The sequence below is a fragment of the Durio zibethinus genome, chromosome 19 (genome assembly GCF_047325235.1).
Source record: "Durio zibethinus cultivar Kanyao isolate XHJ-2024 chromosome 19, ASM4732523v1, whole genome shotgun sequence".
NCBI lineage: Eukaryota > Viridiplantae > Streptophyta > Magnoliopsida > Malvales > Malvaceae > Durio > Durio zibethinus.
The window spans coordinates 3,075,263-3,096,289 of record NC_143180.1 but is presented as its reverse complement, the minus strand read 5'-3'; the positions used below and the strand labels follow the sequence as shown (position 1 = coordinate 3,096,289).

Genomic DNA, 21,027 nt, shown 5'->3' with positions numbered 1-21,027 from the left:
GTCACTGAAAGTGTTACCAAGAAATTGACAGCATTGAAGATGGAGAAAGTGTTAGATAAAATAAATAAGAGAAGAAAAATAATAAAAAATTTTTTTGATTTTGAGGTATAAAATTCTTTTTTTAAAGATAATTATATTTTTAGAATATAATAAAATCTCAAAAATTTTAACCAATAGTAATGAAAATAATTATATTAAAAGATTTATTTATAATGAATAAATATATATATATATATATAAACTTTTAATTAGATGATGATGACTTTTTGTATAATAATAACTTTTATAAATAATAATCTATTTATATTCAAAGAGTTATTGTCATAACGTCTAGATTCGGGGATCTATCGCTAGACATTGATTTTAAGGAGTCGGTACCAATCTTTTTTATCTAGTTGCAATTGGCTACCTAAAAAATCTGTCCTTTCAGGGAACACTTAAGTTTAAGGGTCCCTAAAAGAATAGGTTCTGGTCTACTTACCAGAATAGGGTTCGGGAGTTCGGTTACGTGTGAGGAAGGTTATAGCACCCTCATAGTACCCATCAAAAGATGGTATCAGCATAATTTTGTGTTATCCAATAAGCCTTAAAATTTTACCAAGTAATTAACTATCGGGAATTATTCTCAATTGACTCTAATACTTTTAGCAGAAAATTGAGAAAGTTCCCTCACCTCAAGAGTATGCAAGAAAACTATTGTTTCACTTACAGAGACTCCGTCGTCGGATTATTTAAAGAAAAAATAAGAATGAAAATCAAAATAAAAAGAAAGAAAAGAATGATTGTTTTTGTGTAGGAAAAATTGATACTTTCAACTTTTCCTCAAAAATATCTTTTGAAAATTTATTTTTAAGGAAAATTGATATTTTCAACTTTTCCCAAAAAATATTTTTTTTGAAAACTTTGATTTTCAAGGAAAATTGATACTTTCAACTTTTCCTCAAAAATATTTTTTTTGAAATTTTATTTTTAAGAAAAATTGATACTTTCAACTTTTCCTCAAAAATCTTTTTTTTTTATTTTAGGGAAAATTGATACTTTCAACTTTTCCCCAAAAATATTTTTTTGAAAATTTATTTTTTTTAGATTTTTTTTAAAAGGAAATAAAATTATAAAGTAAAAGAAGAAAAAATAAAAAAAAGTAAAACCAAAAATAAAAATAAAATAAAGATAAAAGAACATTAAATAATACTAATTTAATAAATAAAAATAAATAAATAAATAAATAAATAAATAAAAAAAGCTGGGGCGGCTCGGGAAAGCGGCTCGGCTCGGCTATCGGCTCGGAGGGGGAAAACACGCGCGGGTCAGGAAGCGGGTCGACGCTCGGGTCAGGTCGGATCGGATCTCGACAAAACGCGCAGATCCTCTAGGTCACTTAAGGTAAAAACGGTATCATTTTGGAAGGGTATATAAGGCTCTTCCCTCTGTTTTTTGGCAGAAACCTTCTCCCTTCTCTCTCTTCCTTCTTTTTCTCTCGCTTCTCTCTAAAACGGCCGAAGAACTTCGGTTGAATTTTCATCGGATTCTGAAAAATTTCATCGAAATCTGGGTTTTTCGTCGGAAGTTCACCGGAAGTTGGTCGGTTTCTGGGATCCTTCATCGGAAACTGGACAGCTCGCCGGAAACTTCAAAGTTAGCCAGAATTTTCATCGAAAAATACAAATTTCGTCGAAAAATTCAACCGAAATCTGGAATTTTTCAGAAATTCCCAGAAAAAAATTCGCCAAAAAGCTTCAAAAATTTCTGCTAATTCCCAGAACACCTTTAAACCTTTTTTTAGCCTTCTATATGCCCATTTTCTCTCAATCAGTAGCTTTTGCTTCCTGTTTTTCTCTGTTCCTGTTCTGTTCCAGAGGATTCTTTTTATAGGGATTGATCAAGAGTTTCTGATCAATCTCAATTCCTCTTTGGACGGGGATTCAATCTTTGAATCCAATCTGGACTCTTCTTATTGAATCCCAATCCAATCTCCAGCCAAGTAAATAAAAAAAAAAAATAAAAAAAATACAAAAAATGCAAAAAATCAAAAGAAAATAAATAAGATAAATCAAAAAAATTAACAGATAATTAAAATTAAATAACAGATAATACATAATCTGATATACATAAATATTAACAAGAAAAAAAGAAAAAAATAATAATAAAGATATCTATATATTAATAAATACATAAATACCTAAAAAATATATATATAATAATAAAAATAAAATAAAATAAAAATAGAAATATAAATAAAATAAAAATGTAAAATACAATAAAAATAAAAATAAAAATAAGAATAAAATAAAAAAGAAAAGAAAAAAAAAGGATTTACCCATTTTGACCAGGCCCAATTGATCCGGGCCTGGACCAAATTGGGTGTCTACAGCTACCCCTCTTTGCACATTTTCTGTGAAACAGAAATTACGCAAAGACGTAAACACCCAATCAAGACTCAACTCAACCTTTTTATTTTTCATTTTTTTTTATTTTTTTGTTGTTGTTATTTTTTTTTTATCAAAGCTCCTTTAAACAGAGGCTCAACGACTTTGAAAAGTAAATGGCTCCTCTAATCAGAGGCTCAACGACTTTGAAAAAATAAATTGCTCCTTTAAATAGAGGCACCACGACTTTTGGAAAATAAATTGCTCCTCTAAACAGAGGCACCATGACTTTGAAAAATAAATTGCTCCTTTAAACAGAGGCACCCCGACTTTTGGAAAGTAAATTGCTCCTCTAAATAGAGGCACCACAACTTTTGGAAAGTAAATTGCTCCTCTAAACAGAGGCACCACGACTTTGAAAAATAAATTGCTCCTCTAAACAGAGGCACCCCGACTTTTGAAAAGTAAATTGCTCCTCTAAACAGAGGTACCACGACTTTGAAAAATAAATTGCTCCTCTAAACAGAGGCATCACGACTTTTGGAAAGTAAATTGCTCCTCTAAACAGAGGCACCACGACTTTGGAAAGTAAATTGCTCCTCTAAATAGAGGCATCACGACTTTTGAAAAGTAAATTGCTCCTCTAAACAGAGGCACCACGACTTTGGAAAGTAAATTGCTCCTTGACAATCATGTCCAAAGGAGTTGAAAATTGTGTTTGAAGAAATTTCAAGAGATTATGCCCAAAGGTCTTATAAATCAACCCTGATACCAAAAGAACATCCTATTTCAAGGATTAGGAACTTACCTGACAAGTTTCTTCTCAAATTTGCAAAATATCTTCATATCTGTCTTCTCTATGTGGGATGTTGGAACACCCTGCTTCTTGAATTTATACACTATACTTTCTTGAAAGTAGTGTATGCTATGCAAAATGCCTATGAATTTCAATGCATGCTATGCAAATGTTGGCCAATTAATTTCTGTTCAATATATGGTACTCAAGTTTCTCAAGCTTTTTCTTGGACATCAAGCCTTTTGATTCTTTAGAGATCCAATTACACTGCTCTTCTAAGATCAAACCAGTATAGCTCTTAATTGTCTCTTCCACTCACATTCTTCCTATAAAAAAAATCTCTTCCTAGATTCAATGTCCTAATCAGGAGCTGAACATCTCGATTCTGCCTTTTTCACTTTTGACTTATTCAATGTAATGTAAAAATCTTTCATGTTGTTATTCATTCATCTATCATTATTTCAAACTCAAAAAGTAAGAATGCATTTGCACATTTCTTCAATGTGGGGTATTAAGAAGAAAAGAATCTGAATGTTGAAAAACAGTCATAAGAAAAAGACACAAAGAATGCAATAGAATGTCTCTTATTAGCAAAATGTTGGCAAACTTTGGCCAAGAAAGAATTACAAGGATAGGTATGGGGATAAAACCCAAAATGAACAATCAAATAATCATGATAACACATCTCAAAGTTTTTCTGAAAACTCAACCCTCTGATGTATTTAACAACTTGAAACTCTTTCGAATTTGCTAGCCTCCATATCAGCAGACTTTCAAATTCAATGTTGAATTCTCCTTATCTAAGCTGCTTTTTCAGGTTTTCAACTTAGACAAACCCCCTATGACTCAAACCGCCCTTTTAGAGTTTTCCCCTTGAGTCCTCCTTTTTCACTTTTTCATTTTTTCATTTTTTTCATTTTTTTCATTTTTTTCATTTTTTTAAGCATAGTATTTCTTCACAGCATCAGAATTTATAGGATGGGGTAAATCATTTCTATCCATCTCAGTCAGTATCTGTGCTCTATCCGAAAAAACCTGTTTCACCACATACGGTCATTTTCAATTCTGAGTCCATTTTCCTCTACTATCATGTTGGATTGGAAGAATTCTTTTCAAGACCAACTCTCTTTTTCGAAAGCAACGGGGCTAAATTTTCTTATCATGAGCCCTCATCATTCTTCTTTGATACAGCTGACCATGACACAGTGCAGTCAATCTCTTTTTTTCTATGAAATTTAACTGCTCATAACGTTCTCGAATCCATTCGACTTCTTCTAACTCAATTTCTTTTAAAACTCTCAAAGAGGGGATCTCTACTTCTATTGGTAGTACAGCTTCCATATCATAAACCAAAAAAAATGGGTTGCCCTAGTAGAGGTACGAACTGACGTTCGATATGCATGTAATGCAAATGGCAACTTCTCATGCCAATCTTTATAAGTCTCAGTCATTTTCTCTAAAATCCTCTTTATGTTCTTATTAGCTGTCTCAACTACTCCATTCATCTTCGGACGGTATGGTGCCGAGTTATGATGCTTGATATTGTATTGAGCACATATTTTTTCCATCATCTTACTATTTAGATTCTTGGCATTGTCTGAAATAATTCTCTCCGGAAGTCTATATCTATAGATGATCTCTTTTTTTATGAACTTACAAACCACAGAACGTGTCACACTTGCATATGATGCTGCCTCTACCCATTTTGTGAAGTAATCTATCATCACAAAAATGAATCTGTGCCCGTTAGAAGCTTTCGGGGTGATTGGACCAATGACATCCATACCCCACATTGAGAATGGTCATGGTGGTGCCATAACATGTAAAGCAGATGGCGGAGCATGGATTTTATCAACATATATCTGGCATTTATGGCATTTACGAGCATAATCAATGCAATCACTCTCCATCGTCAACCAGTAATATCTCGCTCACATGATCTATCTTACCATCATATGTCTACTAGTATGTGCCCCACATATTCCATCATGTATCTCTTTAATGATTTTTTTCGCTTCAGTTTCATTTACGCACCTCAATAATACTTGATCCTTGCTTCTTTTGTACAGAACATCTCCATCCAGAAAAAAACTCATAGCCAATCTTCAGATGACCCTTTTATCATTTTCTGTTGCTTGAACTGTGTATTGTTGATCCTTAATATACTGTAGGATGTCATAATACTAGGGCTTTCCATCTTTTTCTCCCTCTATATTGGAGCAATAAGCTGGTATATCGTTAACATCTAACTTGATAGATTGAATGTCGGTATTATCATTAATTCGAATCATTACAGCCAGAGTAGCCAACGTGTCAGCAATCAAATTCTCTTCTCGGGGTAAGTGATCAAACTGGATATCTTCAAACTGTTTCATTAACTCTAGAATATACTTATGATACGAAATGAATTTTGAATCTCTCGTCTCCCATTCTCTTTTCAACTGATATATGACTAGAGCTGAGTCTCCAAACACTTTCAGTACTTTCACTCTTTTATCTATAGCAGCTTGCAAACCTATGACACATGCTTCATATTCAGTGATGTTATTTATGCAATTGAAATTTAACCTCGCTGTTACAGGACAGTATTGTTCTTCTGAAGAAATCAGAATTACCCTAATTTCATGCCTCAAGGCATTAACAGCTCCATCAAAGTACATTCTCTAACATTTTCCTACATGTTCCCCTTCTTTTGGTTGTGAAATAATCATTAAGTCTTCGTCAGAGAATTCCAGCTTCATCGGCTCATACTTTTCAATAGCACGATTTGTAAGGAATTCTGTTATAACGTTCCCTTTTATTACTTTTTATCTCACGTATATAATATCGTATTTCAAAAACATTACTTGCCATCTAGCGATTTTCCCAAACAAAGAAGGCTTTTCGAAGATATACTTAATGGGATCTAGTTTCGCTATGAGCCACGTAGTGTGATAGAGCATATACTATCTGAGTCTTTTGGCAGTCCATGCTAATGCACAACATATTTTCTCCAATGAAGAATACTTGGATTCATATTCAGTGAACTTTTTACTTAGATAGTAAATAGCTCTCTCCTTTCGGCTGGCCTCATCTTGCTGCCCCAGCACACATCCCATTGAATTTTCACATACAGTTAAGTATAAGATTAAAGATTTCCCTAGAACAGGTGGCACCAATACTGGAGGGTTCAATAAATATTGCTTAATTTTATCAAACGTCTCTTGACATTCTTCATTTCATTTTTCAAGATTATCTTTACGGAGAAGCTTAAATATGGGATCACATTTGTAAGTAAGCTGAGAGATAAATCGAGAAATATAGTTCAATCTCTCCAGAAAACCTCAAACTTCCTTTGGTGTGCTGGGAGGTGACAAATTTTGGATAGTCCGTATCTTATCTGGATCGACTTCGATTCCTCTTTCACTGACCACAAAACCTAGCAACTTTCCTGACTTTACCCCAAAGGTGCACTTGGCTGGGTTTAATTTGAGCTGAAATTTTCTCAACCTCTCAAATAACTTTCTGAAGCTAGTGACATGATCTTTATCCTCACAAGACTTTGCAATCATATCGTCTACATACACCTCAATCTCTTTGTGCATCATGTCATGGAAGAGCGTTACCATGGCCCTTTGATATGTTGCCCTAACATTCTTTAACCCAAAAGGCATGACTTTGTAACTGAAGGTTCCTCACATGGTCATAAAAGTAGTCTTTTTCATATCATTTACAGCCATTTTTATCTTATTATACCCCGAGAAACCATCCATAAAAGAAAAAATCGAATGTTTAGCCGTGTTGTCTACCAGCGTGTCAATATGAGGCAAAGAAAAGTTATCCTTTGGGCTAGCCTTATTCAAGTCCCGATAGTCTACACACATTCATACTTTTCCATCTTTTTTAGGAATTGAGACTATATTGGCTACCCATTCTGGATACTTAGCCACTTGTAGAAAACCTGTATCAAATTGTTTCTTCACCTCCTCTTTAATCTTTAGTAGCATTTTGGGCTTCATCCGTCTCAGTTTCTGTTGAATTGGCTTACATTGTAGCTTTAAAGGTAACCTATGCTCCACTATTTCTGTGCTCAGCTTTGACATATCCTGGTAAGACCAAACAAATATATCTACAAATTTTCGAAGTAGGTTTGCTAATCGTTGCCTATCTCCAAATGAAAGTGAAGTGCCCATTCTAACCTCTTTTCTTATTTTTTTCATCTCTTAGATTCACTAAGTCCACTACCTCCTGATGCGGCTCAATTGGCTTATTCTCTTGTTCAATCATCCTCATTAGGTCCGGAGGTATAACATATTCTTTAAAATTTTTTTCATTGTCAAGTTCATCAGTGTTAATTGAATTCTCAAAGCTAACCTCTTGATTGTTGTCATGATTATCTTCATGTTCATTTAAAGACCTGCAATTGAATGAAATGGGATATGTTGGCAAGAAGCACTTGGAAAAATGGAAATAATGAAGACACAAGAAGAAATGAATGAAAATGCATCCTTCTTAATTTTTATTAAAAATAATAAATGATGAATGGCCCAAACAAAAAGATCACCCCAATGCCTTGGGCAATAGCTATTGAGATGTTACAATTGCATTGCATCAAAATCAAAAGTCGAAGGCATCTCGATGGCACTCTAATTATTGAGCTCAAAATCTGGTGGACAAAGATGAACCCACTCCTCTTGATTAATCCCTACTTCATTTTCAACAACATTAATGGTTAACTGGGCAAAATCATCTTCCACACTTTTTCTTGTATATGGGTAAATGGATCCTCCAAGTCTAAAGGTTTCATACAAGTGTGGGATAAACATCAATCTTGCTGTCTTTCTTGATGGCCTTCTTTTGACTTTCCACTCTGTCATCTCATAGCCTAGGCTTACCCTGTCACTATTGTCTATTATTGTCGGAGGTTCTTTAATTCCTTGCAAATTTTTACCTAGCCCAAGTCCTGGATACCAGCCCTTATTGATGACTTAGCTCACCACTATCTTTGAAAAAGGTTGATTTTGAAATCTTTCTCCTACAGAATTGACCAATTCAAAATATCGATAAGAGCATTCTAATGCTTCTACGACAGCCTCTACATATGGAGTGTTCAATGGTTGGGTTACTAGCATATTTTTTTCCCCAACTACCACTACTAATTGACCTTTCATATTGAACTTGATCTTTTGATGTAAAGTAGAGGGCACAGCTCCTGCCATATGAATCCATGATCTTCTTAACAGACAGTTGTAGGATGAAGAGATATCCATCACATAAAATTTTATATTAAAGGTGCATGGCCCAATTTGTAAAGGCATCTCAATATCTCTTAGGACTTCTCTTTTAGTTCCATCAAAGGCTCTCACAATCATTTGACTGTCTTTCATATGAGAGTAATCAATGGGTAGCCTTGCCAAAGTTGACATAGGCATGACATTGATGGCAGAGCCATTATCGATAAGAACTTTGGCTATAATATGGCTCTTGTACTTGACTGTGATATGCAGAGCCTTGGTATTTCTTTTTCCTTCTGAAAGAATCTCATCATCGTTGAATGAAATGTGATTTGGTATGACTAGGTTTCCAGCCAGGTGGTTCACATATTCAACAGATACGTTATGTGCCACGTATGCCTGATTCAACACTTTCAATAAAACATTTCGATGTGGCTCTGAGTTCAGCAGCAATGATAATAATGAGATTCGAGCTGGCATTTTATTCAACTTTTCCACAACAGAATACTCACTATGTTTTACTAACTTAAAAAATTCACAAATCTCTCTTTCTGATACTGGCTTCAGCTGATCTTTTTCAGGTTCTATCTCAATATTATTTCATCTTTCTCTTTCTTTAGCTTTCTCCTTTCTAGCCTTCTCTAACATTTTTGGAGTGTAACATCTCTCACTTCGAGTAATGCCTCTTACACCAGTTATATTGGAAGCATCGACTTTGGGGACCTTTTCTTTCTGCCCCTGAACTACAGTGTCACAGCCATATCTCCAGGGTACAGTTTTATCATCTTTGTATGAAAAAAGAGTTAGGACTTTTAAAAGTTACCGACCTGGGGAAGAGTTTATCTATGACTGACTTTGGTTTGTTCCCACACTGAATTGTCACTGGTTTTAGAAACAACTTTACAAGTCTATCAGTCATGTACACTTCAACATTCTTCAAGTCTTCTCTTTCTTCATAAATCTTCATTTGATGTGAATCCAAGAGTTTTTGCACCTCTTGGTGAAACTGCTCACAGGTCTCAATGGAATGGCCCATTGCCCCACTATGATACTTACAACTGATGTCAGCAATATATGCTCCATGATAGCTGTGTGGACTTACCAATTGTATCATGTCTGCTCTTCATAAAATATCGAACAGTTGGTCGAGGGGTGTCTTAATATCTGCCACTTCTTTCTTCACATGATATTTTTATTCTTCACCTATAGCATTCACATTATGATTCGGTAAAGGATTGCCACTAACATTCAACGTAGTCATCCCTTAAGTATCAAAGTAAATCATCCTATCTTTGATCAACCGTTACACTTTATGTTTCAGGGTAGTGCAATTTTCGGTAGAGTGACCAGCAATCTCATAATGGTAGTCACAGTGGGCGGTGGGATCATACCACTTGGGGTAAGGTGGCTTGAGGGGTTCCAATTTACTTGGAGCAATCAAATGATTGTTATAGAGCTCCTTATATAATTTCGAATAGGTCATTAGAATTGGGTCAAAAACAAGTTTCTCACGAGTGGTTCGTTGCTCTCGTGAGCCACCAATAGGGTTAGTTGGGCGATTTTAAGGTCTTGGAGTAGGTTGAATGTTAGGACTATACATGGTATATGTTTGGGGTTTGATATGTTTGGGGATATGGTGGTTGTGTAAATAGTTGGTATGGGTGAAAGGATGTGTTATTTACAGTGGGGTGATATGGTAGATATTCTGGTGGTGGGTATAGTGAATAACCTCTAAGTTGTTGTCTATCAAAACTCACAGCCTGAGCTTTAGTTTCTTTTTTCTTCGGGACTCTTTTACTAGATGCTTCATTTCCTTCTAGCTTACCATTCTTGATGACACTCTCAATAATTTCTCCCGAGATTACCATATCAGCAGAATTTTTCGTTGCATTCCCTATCATCTTTTCATAACAATGAGGTTTTAAAGTGCTAACAAACAGCATTGTAGTTTCTTTCTCTGTTAGAGGAGGTTGTACTTGAGAAGCAACATCCCTCCACCTCTGGGCATACTCTTTAAAAGACTTGTTTAACTTTTTCTCCAGATTCTGTAAAGATAAATGATCAGGGGCCAAATCGATGATATGTCGATATTGACCGATAAAGTCATGTGCCATATCGCTCCAAGAGCGAATGTGAGTTCTGTCCAGCTGAACATACCATCTGACCGCAGAGCCAGTAAGACTGTCCTGAAATACATGCATCAAAAGTTTTTCATCATGTGCATGAGCTGCAATCTTCCTGTAATACATGGTGATGTGGGTTTTAGGGCACTTTGTACTGCCATATTTTTCAAATTTTGATACTTTAAACTTATGGGGAATAACCACATCAGGAACTAGGCAGAACCCAGCAGCATTGACTGACCCATAAAAGCTAAATCCTTCCACAGCCCATAGCCTTTGCTCTAGCATGCTAATCTTGGAGCTTTCATGAACTTCCACTCTTATCTTTTCTTTCTCCTTCTCTTTTAAATCATCTAAATCAGGAATTAGTTCTACTGCATTTTCAATGAAGACAGGATTTACATAGCTATTATACTGCCCTAGGTTAGAAGCTGATAGCATTCCAAGATATGTTGGATATGCGAAGTGTTGTGGCGGGACCTCTTGAGTAGACTGGGCTTGAGGTGGGCTAAAACCTGAAGGGTACAATGGGTCGGCCACTTCTTGTAATGGGGGAACTTGCTGGCTTGTATTTTCTTCAACTCATTTTCCTTTATTCATGTTATTAAGAGCCTCTAGAATCTTACTTAGTTCATTTTCAATCTTCTATTGTGCTTTTTCTATCTTTTCAAATCTATGGGATTTTTTCTGCTCCATTTGCCTTGCTCTGGATCTTGTGTTGTATCGATGGGCAGGATTTTCGCTAGATGGAGCTATCCTGAAACCTTGAGTACCATATCTTAGAATTAGTAAATTTGCATGATTATCACATGGTTACTTTGTTAAGTATAATGAATGAAAATACAATGAATGAAAAATGCATGTATGCAAAGAACATTTACCTTAAAACGGTATTCAACTAAAAATTTTCATTTATTCTAAAAAACTTTGATCTACATTGAGTTTATCATCCTAGAATTATAGCCATAAAATTGTTTGATCTGTTCATACTAGGCCTTGGCTTCTTTTATGAAGTTCAACAGACGTTGTCCATGTTCTCCTACTGGGGTCACCATTTGCTCACTGCCTCTGCCTCTTCCACCATCTCTCTTGCCTTACATACCCCTTTATGGATTTAGGTTGTTAAGTGCTCAATGTATTTTTGCCTTCCTAAGTTCTCTCTTTTACCATACCAGACTTGGTATGATAATTCTCTATGTTCTCTAACCAATGCAGCGATGTGGTCTCCTTGTTCATCCAACTTTTGACTTAGCCTGCTCAAATAACTGTTTAGCATGTTAATTTTTGCCTGTGCTTCGGTGCTTTCTTCTTTCAATTCGGCGTACTCTTACTTCAATATTGTATTTTCCTCAGTCAGCTCGACAATAGTTATCTCTTTGGCTCTTTCTCTCACACATAGCCTCTTATGCTCCTAGTGTAACTTTGCTAGATCTTCAGTAGCTGTATCACGTTCTCTAGCAATCTTGTGAACTTTAACTTCATAATTTTCGGCTCTACCTTTCCACTGGGCTTTTTCTTCTTGAAGTTCCTGAATTTCTTTCTTTAACTTGATCTTCTCAAACTCAAATTCTTTTGTTGCCAGCTCTAACTCTAATGGTGTCTCTTCAAGTTTTTCTTCTGTTGGTGGTTGAGAGATTTCATAAGTGAATACCATTTCTTATCTTCTCTTTGTTCTTCAAACCAAGTAACCTGGGGTGACTTTTTCAGTGAATGGTCCAGGACTCACTCTTTAGGGATTCTTCCATGCTTTAATCATCTCATTCATCCTTTGAAATGCTTTGAAAAACATAATGGGCAATCCGGTAGGCCACTAGGACAGAAATTAACGACGAGAAGCAGTAACTCAAAATGCGGAAAACATAGTACCAAATCTCCGACCGTTTAGTAGTTTCGCCAGCATGGAGCAGTTGGGAGAATACGGAAGCCGATAAAAGCGTATAGCAGGAGCCAAAAAGAGAAAGTGTCATGAGAAGAAGCAAACAGATTGTACGACTTGGGAGGAGATATGCTGTTAAACCAATGGCAGCCCAAAAGATTACAGTGTTGTACAGCCAAGCCATCAGATCAACAGTTCTTCCACTTAAAAGTTCATAAAAAACAACCGTCTTAATTGATAAGGATTCAGATCCATGTGAATTATCTTTCTTACTTGGAGGATTTAAAGAGGCATCGAAAGTGGCAGTTATAATTAGCACAGTAACTACTAAAAATGTGTTGCGCATTTCAATTGGGATATCCTTTTTTCCTCGAGAAGCAGCTGTTGCGAGTTTTTGTAAACATGACATCTTTGATTTGAACGAAGCAATTGAAGAGTTGGGATCTTCGGGAAGAAAGGAACCACGCAAACCTCCAGCATTACTTAGCATGTTAAAAATCTCTGAATCGGCTTGCCTTTGATCCCCTTCTAAGAACAAGATATCTACAGGAGTTAAGCCGTCCAAATTTTTGGCATTGATATAGTCATGATGAAAATTTTCCACCACTATTTTTGCCACCTGGTAAATACGTTAATTAGCCATGATATACATAAGTCAATTGGAATGGATATATGGGAATAATGGGATAGCTAGCATATATACCTGGGGTCTATTTCTGATAACTGCAATGTGCATAACAGTGTTGCCTTTAGTGTCCCCCCAACTCAGTAGTTCCTCTTCCCAACGTTGGGAAGCTGCATGGCGGCTCCTCAGAAGCCACCCCACCAAGACTTCAAAAGCTTCAAACATGTCGTTTTTAACCATAAGATGGAGAGCAGTTTCATCTCGAACAGTCACATCTTCAATAGCCTCGGGACAGACATCAAGAAACTTTATCAAAAGATCAAGGTTTCCAGTTCGAGCTAAATGATGCAAAGGAGTCAGTCCCTCCCTCCCTTTGACACGAACGAGGCCTTTATCAACCTTCAGGAGTTGAAGCACTACTTGTATTTTTTCATTTTGCAAAGCTAAGTGCATGGGGGTAAACCCACCTTTGTTAAGCTTTCTTGCAAATGATGGCTTTAAGTTCATCATCTCCATCACAAAATCAACTTGCCCAGCACAGGCTGCTACATGCAATGGGGTATCAACAAAAGGAACCTGATCAATATGCTCTAAAACGTATGGATCTTCCTGAATTAGTTCATACATAACGTTAATATTTCCTGTTTGTGCAGCCTCTATCATCCTTGAATCCATAACAATGGGGATAATAAATTATGCAGCAAATTTCAGGCTACCGAAAACTAAAAAAAATTTGCTAGAAAAGACCTCAGCAGTTGAAAGAATAATAAGGAAACGTAGGATAATATAAAAATGGAAATACGAAGCTACATATATAGAGATCTTGTCTCTTTTCTCCTTTTTTTTTTTTTTCTTTTTGAAGTTAGCAAACTACAGCAATCTACTCACAATTTTTGGCATTCATATAGTCATGATGAAAATTTTCAAGCAATATTTTTCCAAATAACACCTTGCTTTTTTCTTTGTTTGTCTTTTGCTTGTTCAACTAACAGTCTCACATTATATATTTCAGCATGCATGCTGGCAATAATTGAGAGATGGACTTTTGACATACAACTAACAGTCCTACAAATATTGTGCTTTGATAATTTAGTTTATTTTTGACATACGATAAACATCCAATTACTAAACGCTGAGACTTTTGTTTTTCTGAAGGTAGTAAAGGCTGAGACTTAATAAAAGCTACATGGTAAGTCAATGGTGGCATTTTGGTTAGATAGTTTTTGCTGTTTCACATTGTCTTCCTTCCATGTTAAAATTGGAATTCTAGATATCAAATATGGAAACTCAAATTCTAACCGCATAGACATTCATATTTTACTTGTTCTATTACTATTATTTCTTAATCTTTTTCTCATTGATAAAGTTATGTATGGCTTTTTTTTTTTAAGTTGAAAAAAAGAATTTGCAGGTTGCTTTTTTAGTAAGAAAATATGCATCAATTGAACCAAATACTCAGTCCATATAAAGCTAATGTTTTAGTTGGGATATGTCCCAAAAACCTCTAAATTATTACAAATTTTTTAATATAATACTTAAAATAAAAAATATGTAATCAAGTACTTAATTTTTTTTTTTTTTTTGTCTAGCTATTTAGCACACGATCCCGTTGAAAAACTTTTCCGTCCAACATTTTGTTCAATTAGTAACTCACAAATGTTCAAGAAATTTCACGTCATTGGTGACATGGATTGACGTGTGGCCGTTCACATGACTTTTATTACCCAAAATAAAAGTAAATAAATAAAAAGGCATGTGAACAGCCATATGTTAATCCATGCCACCAATGATGTGGAATTTTTTGAATATTTGTCGGCTTTAATTAGCCAAATGCTAGATGGACAATTTTTTTTAAAGGAATTGAGTCGTGGGCTTAATAGTTAGACCAAATTGAAGTTCATCATGCTTGATTAAAAAAATTACAATAGTTTAATTATTTTTTCTTTTACATTATCCCTAATTTAGTTACATGTAATTAAAGAAATCCTAATCTTTTCTTAACATGATGAAAAAATCTAAATCTTTGTCTTAATATGATCGTTCGCAATGGTGAATTTAGATGAAAATTTTAAAAATTTTAAAATAAATTTTAAATTAAGAAATTTTTAAAATGCGTCAATTTAAAATTAATAAAATTTACTAGAAAAGACCAGAGGATAATATAAAAAAGGAAATAAAAACCTATATATATATATATATATATAGAGAGAGAGAGAGAGAGAGAGAGATCTTTTCTCTATTTTTTTTCTTTATATCATAGGTAAACAATTTTATTAATTAGAAAACTACAGCACTCTATTCACTTGTCGTTGATTCAACTTCCTAGTGAATGATGGCTTGAAGTTCATCATCTCCACTGCAAAATCAGTGTGAACTGCAGCTGCAGCTACGTGTAATGGAGTATCAACAAACTCCATCTAATCTATATGCCTCAAAACATCAGCGTTATCCCGAATTAATGTATACAAGGCATCAATATTTCCCGATTGAGCTGCCATCCTCAACCCTTCATCCATAGTAAAGATCCAATAACTATCATATAGACAAATAATGGAAAGAGTTTAGTCTACTTATATCAGTTATGGAGTAGACAGACAAAACGAAGTAAATATGGAGTTTGGTTTCATTTTCACATAGTTTCTGTGGTTGAGGGAGAACAATGGTACATCCACTCAATCAGAGTGGCCTTATCTATCGTGCATGCCCACAGAAAGCAGCCATTTTCAAAGTTGTTTTGCACTTTGACTCATTCCATTTATTGGGTTTATTCCACTACCAAAAATCATCCGTCTTTATGCTTCCGGGGGCCTTGTAGAATGTCCTGTTCCCATTTGATCCCTTAAGAAGTGAGGTCAGTCTGGTTTATTGTTCGAGTCAAGACATAATTAAGGTTTTTTAGATTAATTTGCAACATCAAATCTTCTATCTTATAATTGAAAATTAACCAGGGATCTGAATCATGAAAAGCAACCAATAAAAGCAAAATATATTGAATTTTCCGAAGAAGTAAAATTAATTTGGAGACAAAAGTTAGAGTTGAAAATGATGGATGCATTGAAATTTCCTCCACTTGCTTTGATTAAATCACTCAATGACTTGTATATAAAGTATTAAGGTAAAAGAGGAGGAAATTGCCTTTTTTTTTTTTCTTTTATTTGTTATCAAGATTTGAACTTTGGTAATTGAAATTAAATGTTCAGTATTTTATCGAAAGGCAGACAGTCATTATGTCTTAAAAGGTCTTAACCTCCCAAAGTTTTGATAACCCTATACATATATATATATATATATAAATTAGTCCCTTCTAAATTAAAGTTATTAATTTTATTTATTTGTTGGTTTTATAATTTACTTTTATTCATTGTAATTTAAGAGGATTAATAAAATCATATTGCCATTTTTTAATTTATTATACACACCAATTATTACTTATAAATCTTTAAAATCAACATATTTGTTGTAAATTATCAATCACAATTATGTGAATTTAAGAAAAATCAAATTACCTTTTTTATTTTCTTAACAAGACTTCAAATTTTCAATTAAGTATCAAATGTATTTTTTCTTTTTTTTTTTAATAGTTTACTACAATATCTTAACTCCATATAATTTTTCACTTTTAATTTTTACTCTAGATCTTTTTTCATGTTATACTCCAATATTTTTTTCAAAAAAAAAAAAGGTTTAAACCATTTTGTAGTAGATTTGATTAAACTCTGAATTTCAAAATTTTAACTTCGTTCTTTTAAAAATTTTATTTATTTTTTTATTTCTATAAAAAGATATTATTTAACGATTGATTTATTAATATTTTTTATTTTAATTTTTGATAAAAAAATATGTGTGTGTATATATATATATATATATATATAATTATATCACAAAACCAAATGCTTGCTATTTTTTTCATTCTTTCTTAGGAAATTTTTTATATTTTTAAAGTTTTGCTGAAGGGAAATTCTACAATTTCTCATTCCTGTTTACCTTAACTTTTCATTTTTTTCTTTCTTTAGATTTCCTACTCTCTGTCAGTTTTTTTCAAAAATGACTCAAAATTTTGTCATTTTTTGAGCAATTAATATTTTATTATTTCTTTTATATTTGGTATTAATATTTTTTTTTTACTTTTTGATATTAAAAGTTAGGTGGAGAATAAATTCTTTAATACTAAAGTAACTAACCATAAGAGAGATTTATGTCATTAACTTTACAATACTACACATATGGTTATTTGGGGAAAAAAAAAACCTCCTCAATCGAAAACAAAAATAACAAAAAGAACAGCAAGAATTGGGTGGGGAATTTTATTTTTTTTTTCCTTTTTGAAAGCACCAAATAAACCCAAAGTTGCGCTCAAAAGAACCCACTCCTACAACATCCAAGCCCACAATTAAAATCCAAACAAAATCACAGAAAATAAAAACGAAAGGAGACAGAGGGATGGAGATCAACATTGTCCTGATTCATTTTTAACATTGCCTTCATTCTAGCACTGATTTGTTGATTTCTCCAGAACTTCTGTTAACTTTCTTTATTTTTAGCAGCCAATAGAGATGAGCCCCAAATAACCAACATCCAGAGGCAGCAGCAATCGCCAAAGTGAGCCAAATGAAATAAGTAAACTTGGGAGTTGGGGTAATGACGAGAGTCGACATGACATAGCAAATGACTATTGGCACCAGGGGAAAAAGAACCACTTCACCATTTGGACCAATTATAAGGAATAGAACCGTCAGGAAAAGTGTGGTGAGAAATGCTGCAGTGTTTGGAATATAAAACCAAAGAAAACTATTTGTATCCATGATTGATCTCCCTGCTCCACTCGGAACCTCAGTAGAACCTGCCTCAGCTTGTCGAACACCACCTGGCGGGTTGAAAATGGCTTGGTAGGTTGCTGTTATTACTAAACCGGCTAGGACCAGGAAAGCATTGCGTGTGTCACTTGGTATATTGAGTCTGGCCCGGGTTACAGTTATCATTAATCTTTCAGAAAATTCAACCTTTGATCTCAAGAGCTCAGCCAAGGGTCTAGATTTGGAAATTGAGTAAGCATTTAAACCTCCAGCCTGGGATAGAATGTCCTCGGCCTCCCTGTTGCCAACATGCCTTCGGCGTTGTAAAATATCCAAAGCCGTCGAGCCACTCAAATTGATTATGTTCTTTCGAACCCCACATTCCAACAATAGTCTTATCATCTACTCAACATATTCATATAGGAAACAGAAAAAAAAAAATTGCCTCCATTAATTGACAAATAAATTAAACCTAATGCAAGAAAATTCTATAATTAGTTGGTATACGTATAGCAGTAAATTTTATCATCAGAATGTGACTTGTCACATAGTTTTAAGTTCATTCACGACTTAAGAAATTGATTTCTTTCGTCCAAAACATTTTGAATTTGTTTCAAGTTCATCCGTCAATTTACCATTAAGATTTGGACAAAATTTGTCATGTGTATGTCCAGTAGAGCGCCACATGGCAAATTTCGTTTATATTCTATTTAAATTCTGACATAACATTAATGGATGGAACGATTGGAACAAATTCAAAAGGTTGAAAATGAAAATATTAAGTTTTTTAGATCATAGATGAAAATGAAACATTATGAACGATCAAGGACTATATATAATGATGCAATTTACCGGTTAATATAGTTAATTAGAGAAGATATTTGAGATCATGCCTCAACTTGATTTTCGGTGTTGGATGCAACTACGTGCAATACTGTGTTGCCTTCCTTGTCTTTCCAGTTCATGACTTCTAGTTCCCAGAAGCCACCATCTTTGTTATGAGTCCTTCGTAGCCAACGAGCCAAGAGTTCAAGAGCTTCAAGCTTGGTTTTTTCTGCTGCAATATGCAAAGCAGTCTGACCTCCAACAGTTACATCAATGATGCATTGAGGGCAAGCCGCAAGGAACTTAGCCAAAAGATCGGCGTCTCCTTGTTCAGCTGCGTAATGCAGAAGGGTTACACCTTTTTTCCCCTTGACTCGAATCAGCTCTTTGTTGATTTTCAGAAGCTCAAAAAGCAACTGATTTCGGTCATTCTGCAAAGCAAGGTGCATTGGAGTAAAACCATCAGGATTCAGCTTTGTGGCAAATGATGGCTTTAAGTTCATCATTTCCACTGCAAAATCAACTTGCCCTGCAGCTGCAGCTGTGTGCAGAGGAGTATCAAAGAAAGGAACCTCATCGATGCGCTCCAAAAGGTGTGGATCTTCCCGAAACAGCTCGTACAGATTGTCGATATTTCCTGATTGCGCAGCTTCCCTCAATTTCCCATCCATGGCAGGAAAAATCTGCTGGAGCAGCGTTTTCCATGCATTGATAAATAAACTACTAATAGTGTTTGTCTTCTTCACTTTTTTGGGCAACAAGCTTGGAATCTAGACATTCTCAGCCACGGTCTTTTAGCCCCACAAAATTGATATCAAGGATAAACTTTTGAATGATTGGTTCCTTTAAAATATTTCTTTTTAGCTTTTAGATTCATTTCCTGCTTTTTCTTTTTCATTTTAAAAAATCGAGAAAGGGTTAAAATTGCTGGAATTTTAATTTCAGACTTATTAATATCGCATCTAGCTGCATGAACCACTAATATATATAAGCTACAGATGCAAACATTTTCTTTTGATAAAAATAAAAAGATTATGTATAACAATGAATATATACCACAAAATAAATTTTCATTAATGCAATTTTCACCATTATATTTTCAATTCTATGATATTTGGCCTATTCATATTTCATTGATGCAGACCAAGATGCTAAGCGTATGTGCAAAGAAAAAACAGAGCATGTAGGGATATGTCTGTTTAACATTCTTTATTGGAGAGATTCTAAAGCATGGCTAAAGAAAAAGATTGTACAATCTGCATAAATTCTTTGTTTACCATAACTTTTGCACTTTTATTTTATTGTGTTTTGTACTTCATTCCATTGAACCAGATAGATCTTATCAATACAAATCATAACTAAATATAGAAACCCAACATAAAGTAGTTTGAGTTCAACAAGAAAGTAGTTCATAAATATTCCCCGATATTGAACCCTGTTGATTAACAAATGCACGTATGCTAAATGAGAAAAAGTTCCGGTTCCGATTACTGCTGGCCCTTTTATGTGTAATGCTTGTGAAATTGATCTTCCTTCATTAGTGGCATTAATAGTTTTGGTTGAGTTCAAGCTAACATTTGAGGTAGAGGAACTAGTGTTATCCCCTTGCCAAACACCTCCAGGTGGACTCAATGAATCTTGGTAGGTGCCTGTTATAATTAGTATGTAGATTTGTCAATTTTAAAACCGACATGGTAAATAATCTGAAAACGGCACGAAAATAAGATTGCTTAAAATTTAATAAAAATTTTATATGTAATTAATAAAAATAAAAATATATATTTTATATTTGATGTATTAACATAAATTATGATATAATAATTTGTTTCTTTTATATATATTAAATATAAAATAAATAAATATAGATATATAAATTATCAGATCTAATGTTGCGTCGTGGATTGACTTTCTTTTCCTTATATCAAGCTAAATATATAACTAATTTGTAAACAATGACTTCTTTGATCTATAGTGCTCGCTGTTAGATGAAAAGCAAAAACATAATCTCTGCTATTAATAAAAGAAAATTTATTTTGTCAAATAAAATTTTTAAACTTCATAAATGAGATTATAAGTAAAATATTACTATATAATTTAGTATTATGAAATTACACTAATAATATATTAAATATTAATTCTTAAAAAAAATCACTATGGTTAATAATTTACTTATATGTTAATAAAAAATTACTATATTTTATAAATTGCTGTGTTTAAACAATATTAAAATTATTAAATTTTGTAACTATTATTATATGTTATTTTGGAGCTTCAACAAAAGAATATTTAATTTTTATTAATAATATATATAATAATTTTTTATTTTAAAAAATAAATAATTATTAATTAAAAAAATAATTTTAAATTACGAATAATAGTATAACCATAATAATAATATGATCATATTTAT

General features: G+C 33.7%; 1 protein-coding gene across 1 annotated transcript; it reads right to left on the bottom strand.

Moving 5' to 3' along the window:
* Positions 1–12,133: 12,133 nt before the first annotated feature.
* Positions 12,134–19,394, bottom strand: LOC111309514 (uncharacterized). Its single transcript, XM_022908550.2, has 5 exons — positions 18,686–19,394; positions 17,573–18,194; positions 15,430–15,505; positions 13,078–13,687; positions 12,134–12,993 (listed from the first exon to the last, which is right to left on the bottom strand). The coding sequence occupies exons 1-5, from the start codon at positions 19,286–19,288 to the stop codon at positions 12,256–12,258; spliced, it is 2,649 nt and encodes an 882-aa protein (XP_022764285.2). The 5' UTR covers positions 19,289–19,394; the 3' UTR covers positions 12,134–12,255.
* Positions 19,395–21,027: the final 1,633 nt, after the last annotated feature.

What these genes read in the sequence shown, in the direction of transcription:
- LOC111309514 (XM_022908550.2), bottom strand. Translation starts at nt 19,288, where the DNA reads ATGGATGGGAAATTGAGGGAAGCTGCGCAATCAGGAAATATCGACAAT. An exon ending in ACACCGAAAATCAAGTTGAG is followed by an intron (nt 18,195 to 18,685) that starts GCATGATCTCAA and finishes TATGTTGAGTAG; the next exon opens with ATGATAAGACTATTGTTGGA. An exon ending in GATTGCTGCTGCCTCTGGAT is followed by an intron (nt 15,506 to 17,572) that starts GTTGGTTATTTG and finishes CTATGGATGAAG; the next exon opens with GGTTGAGGATGGCAGCTCAA.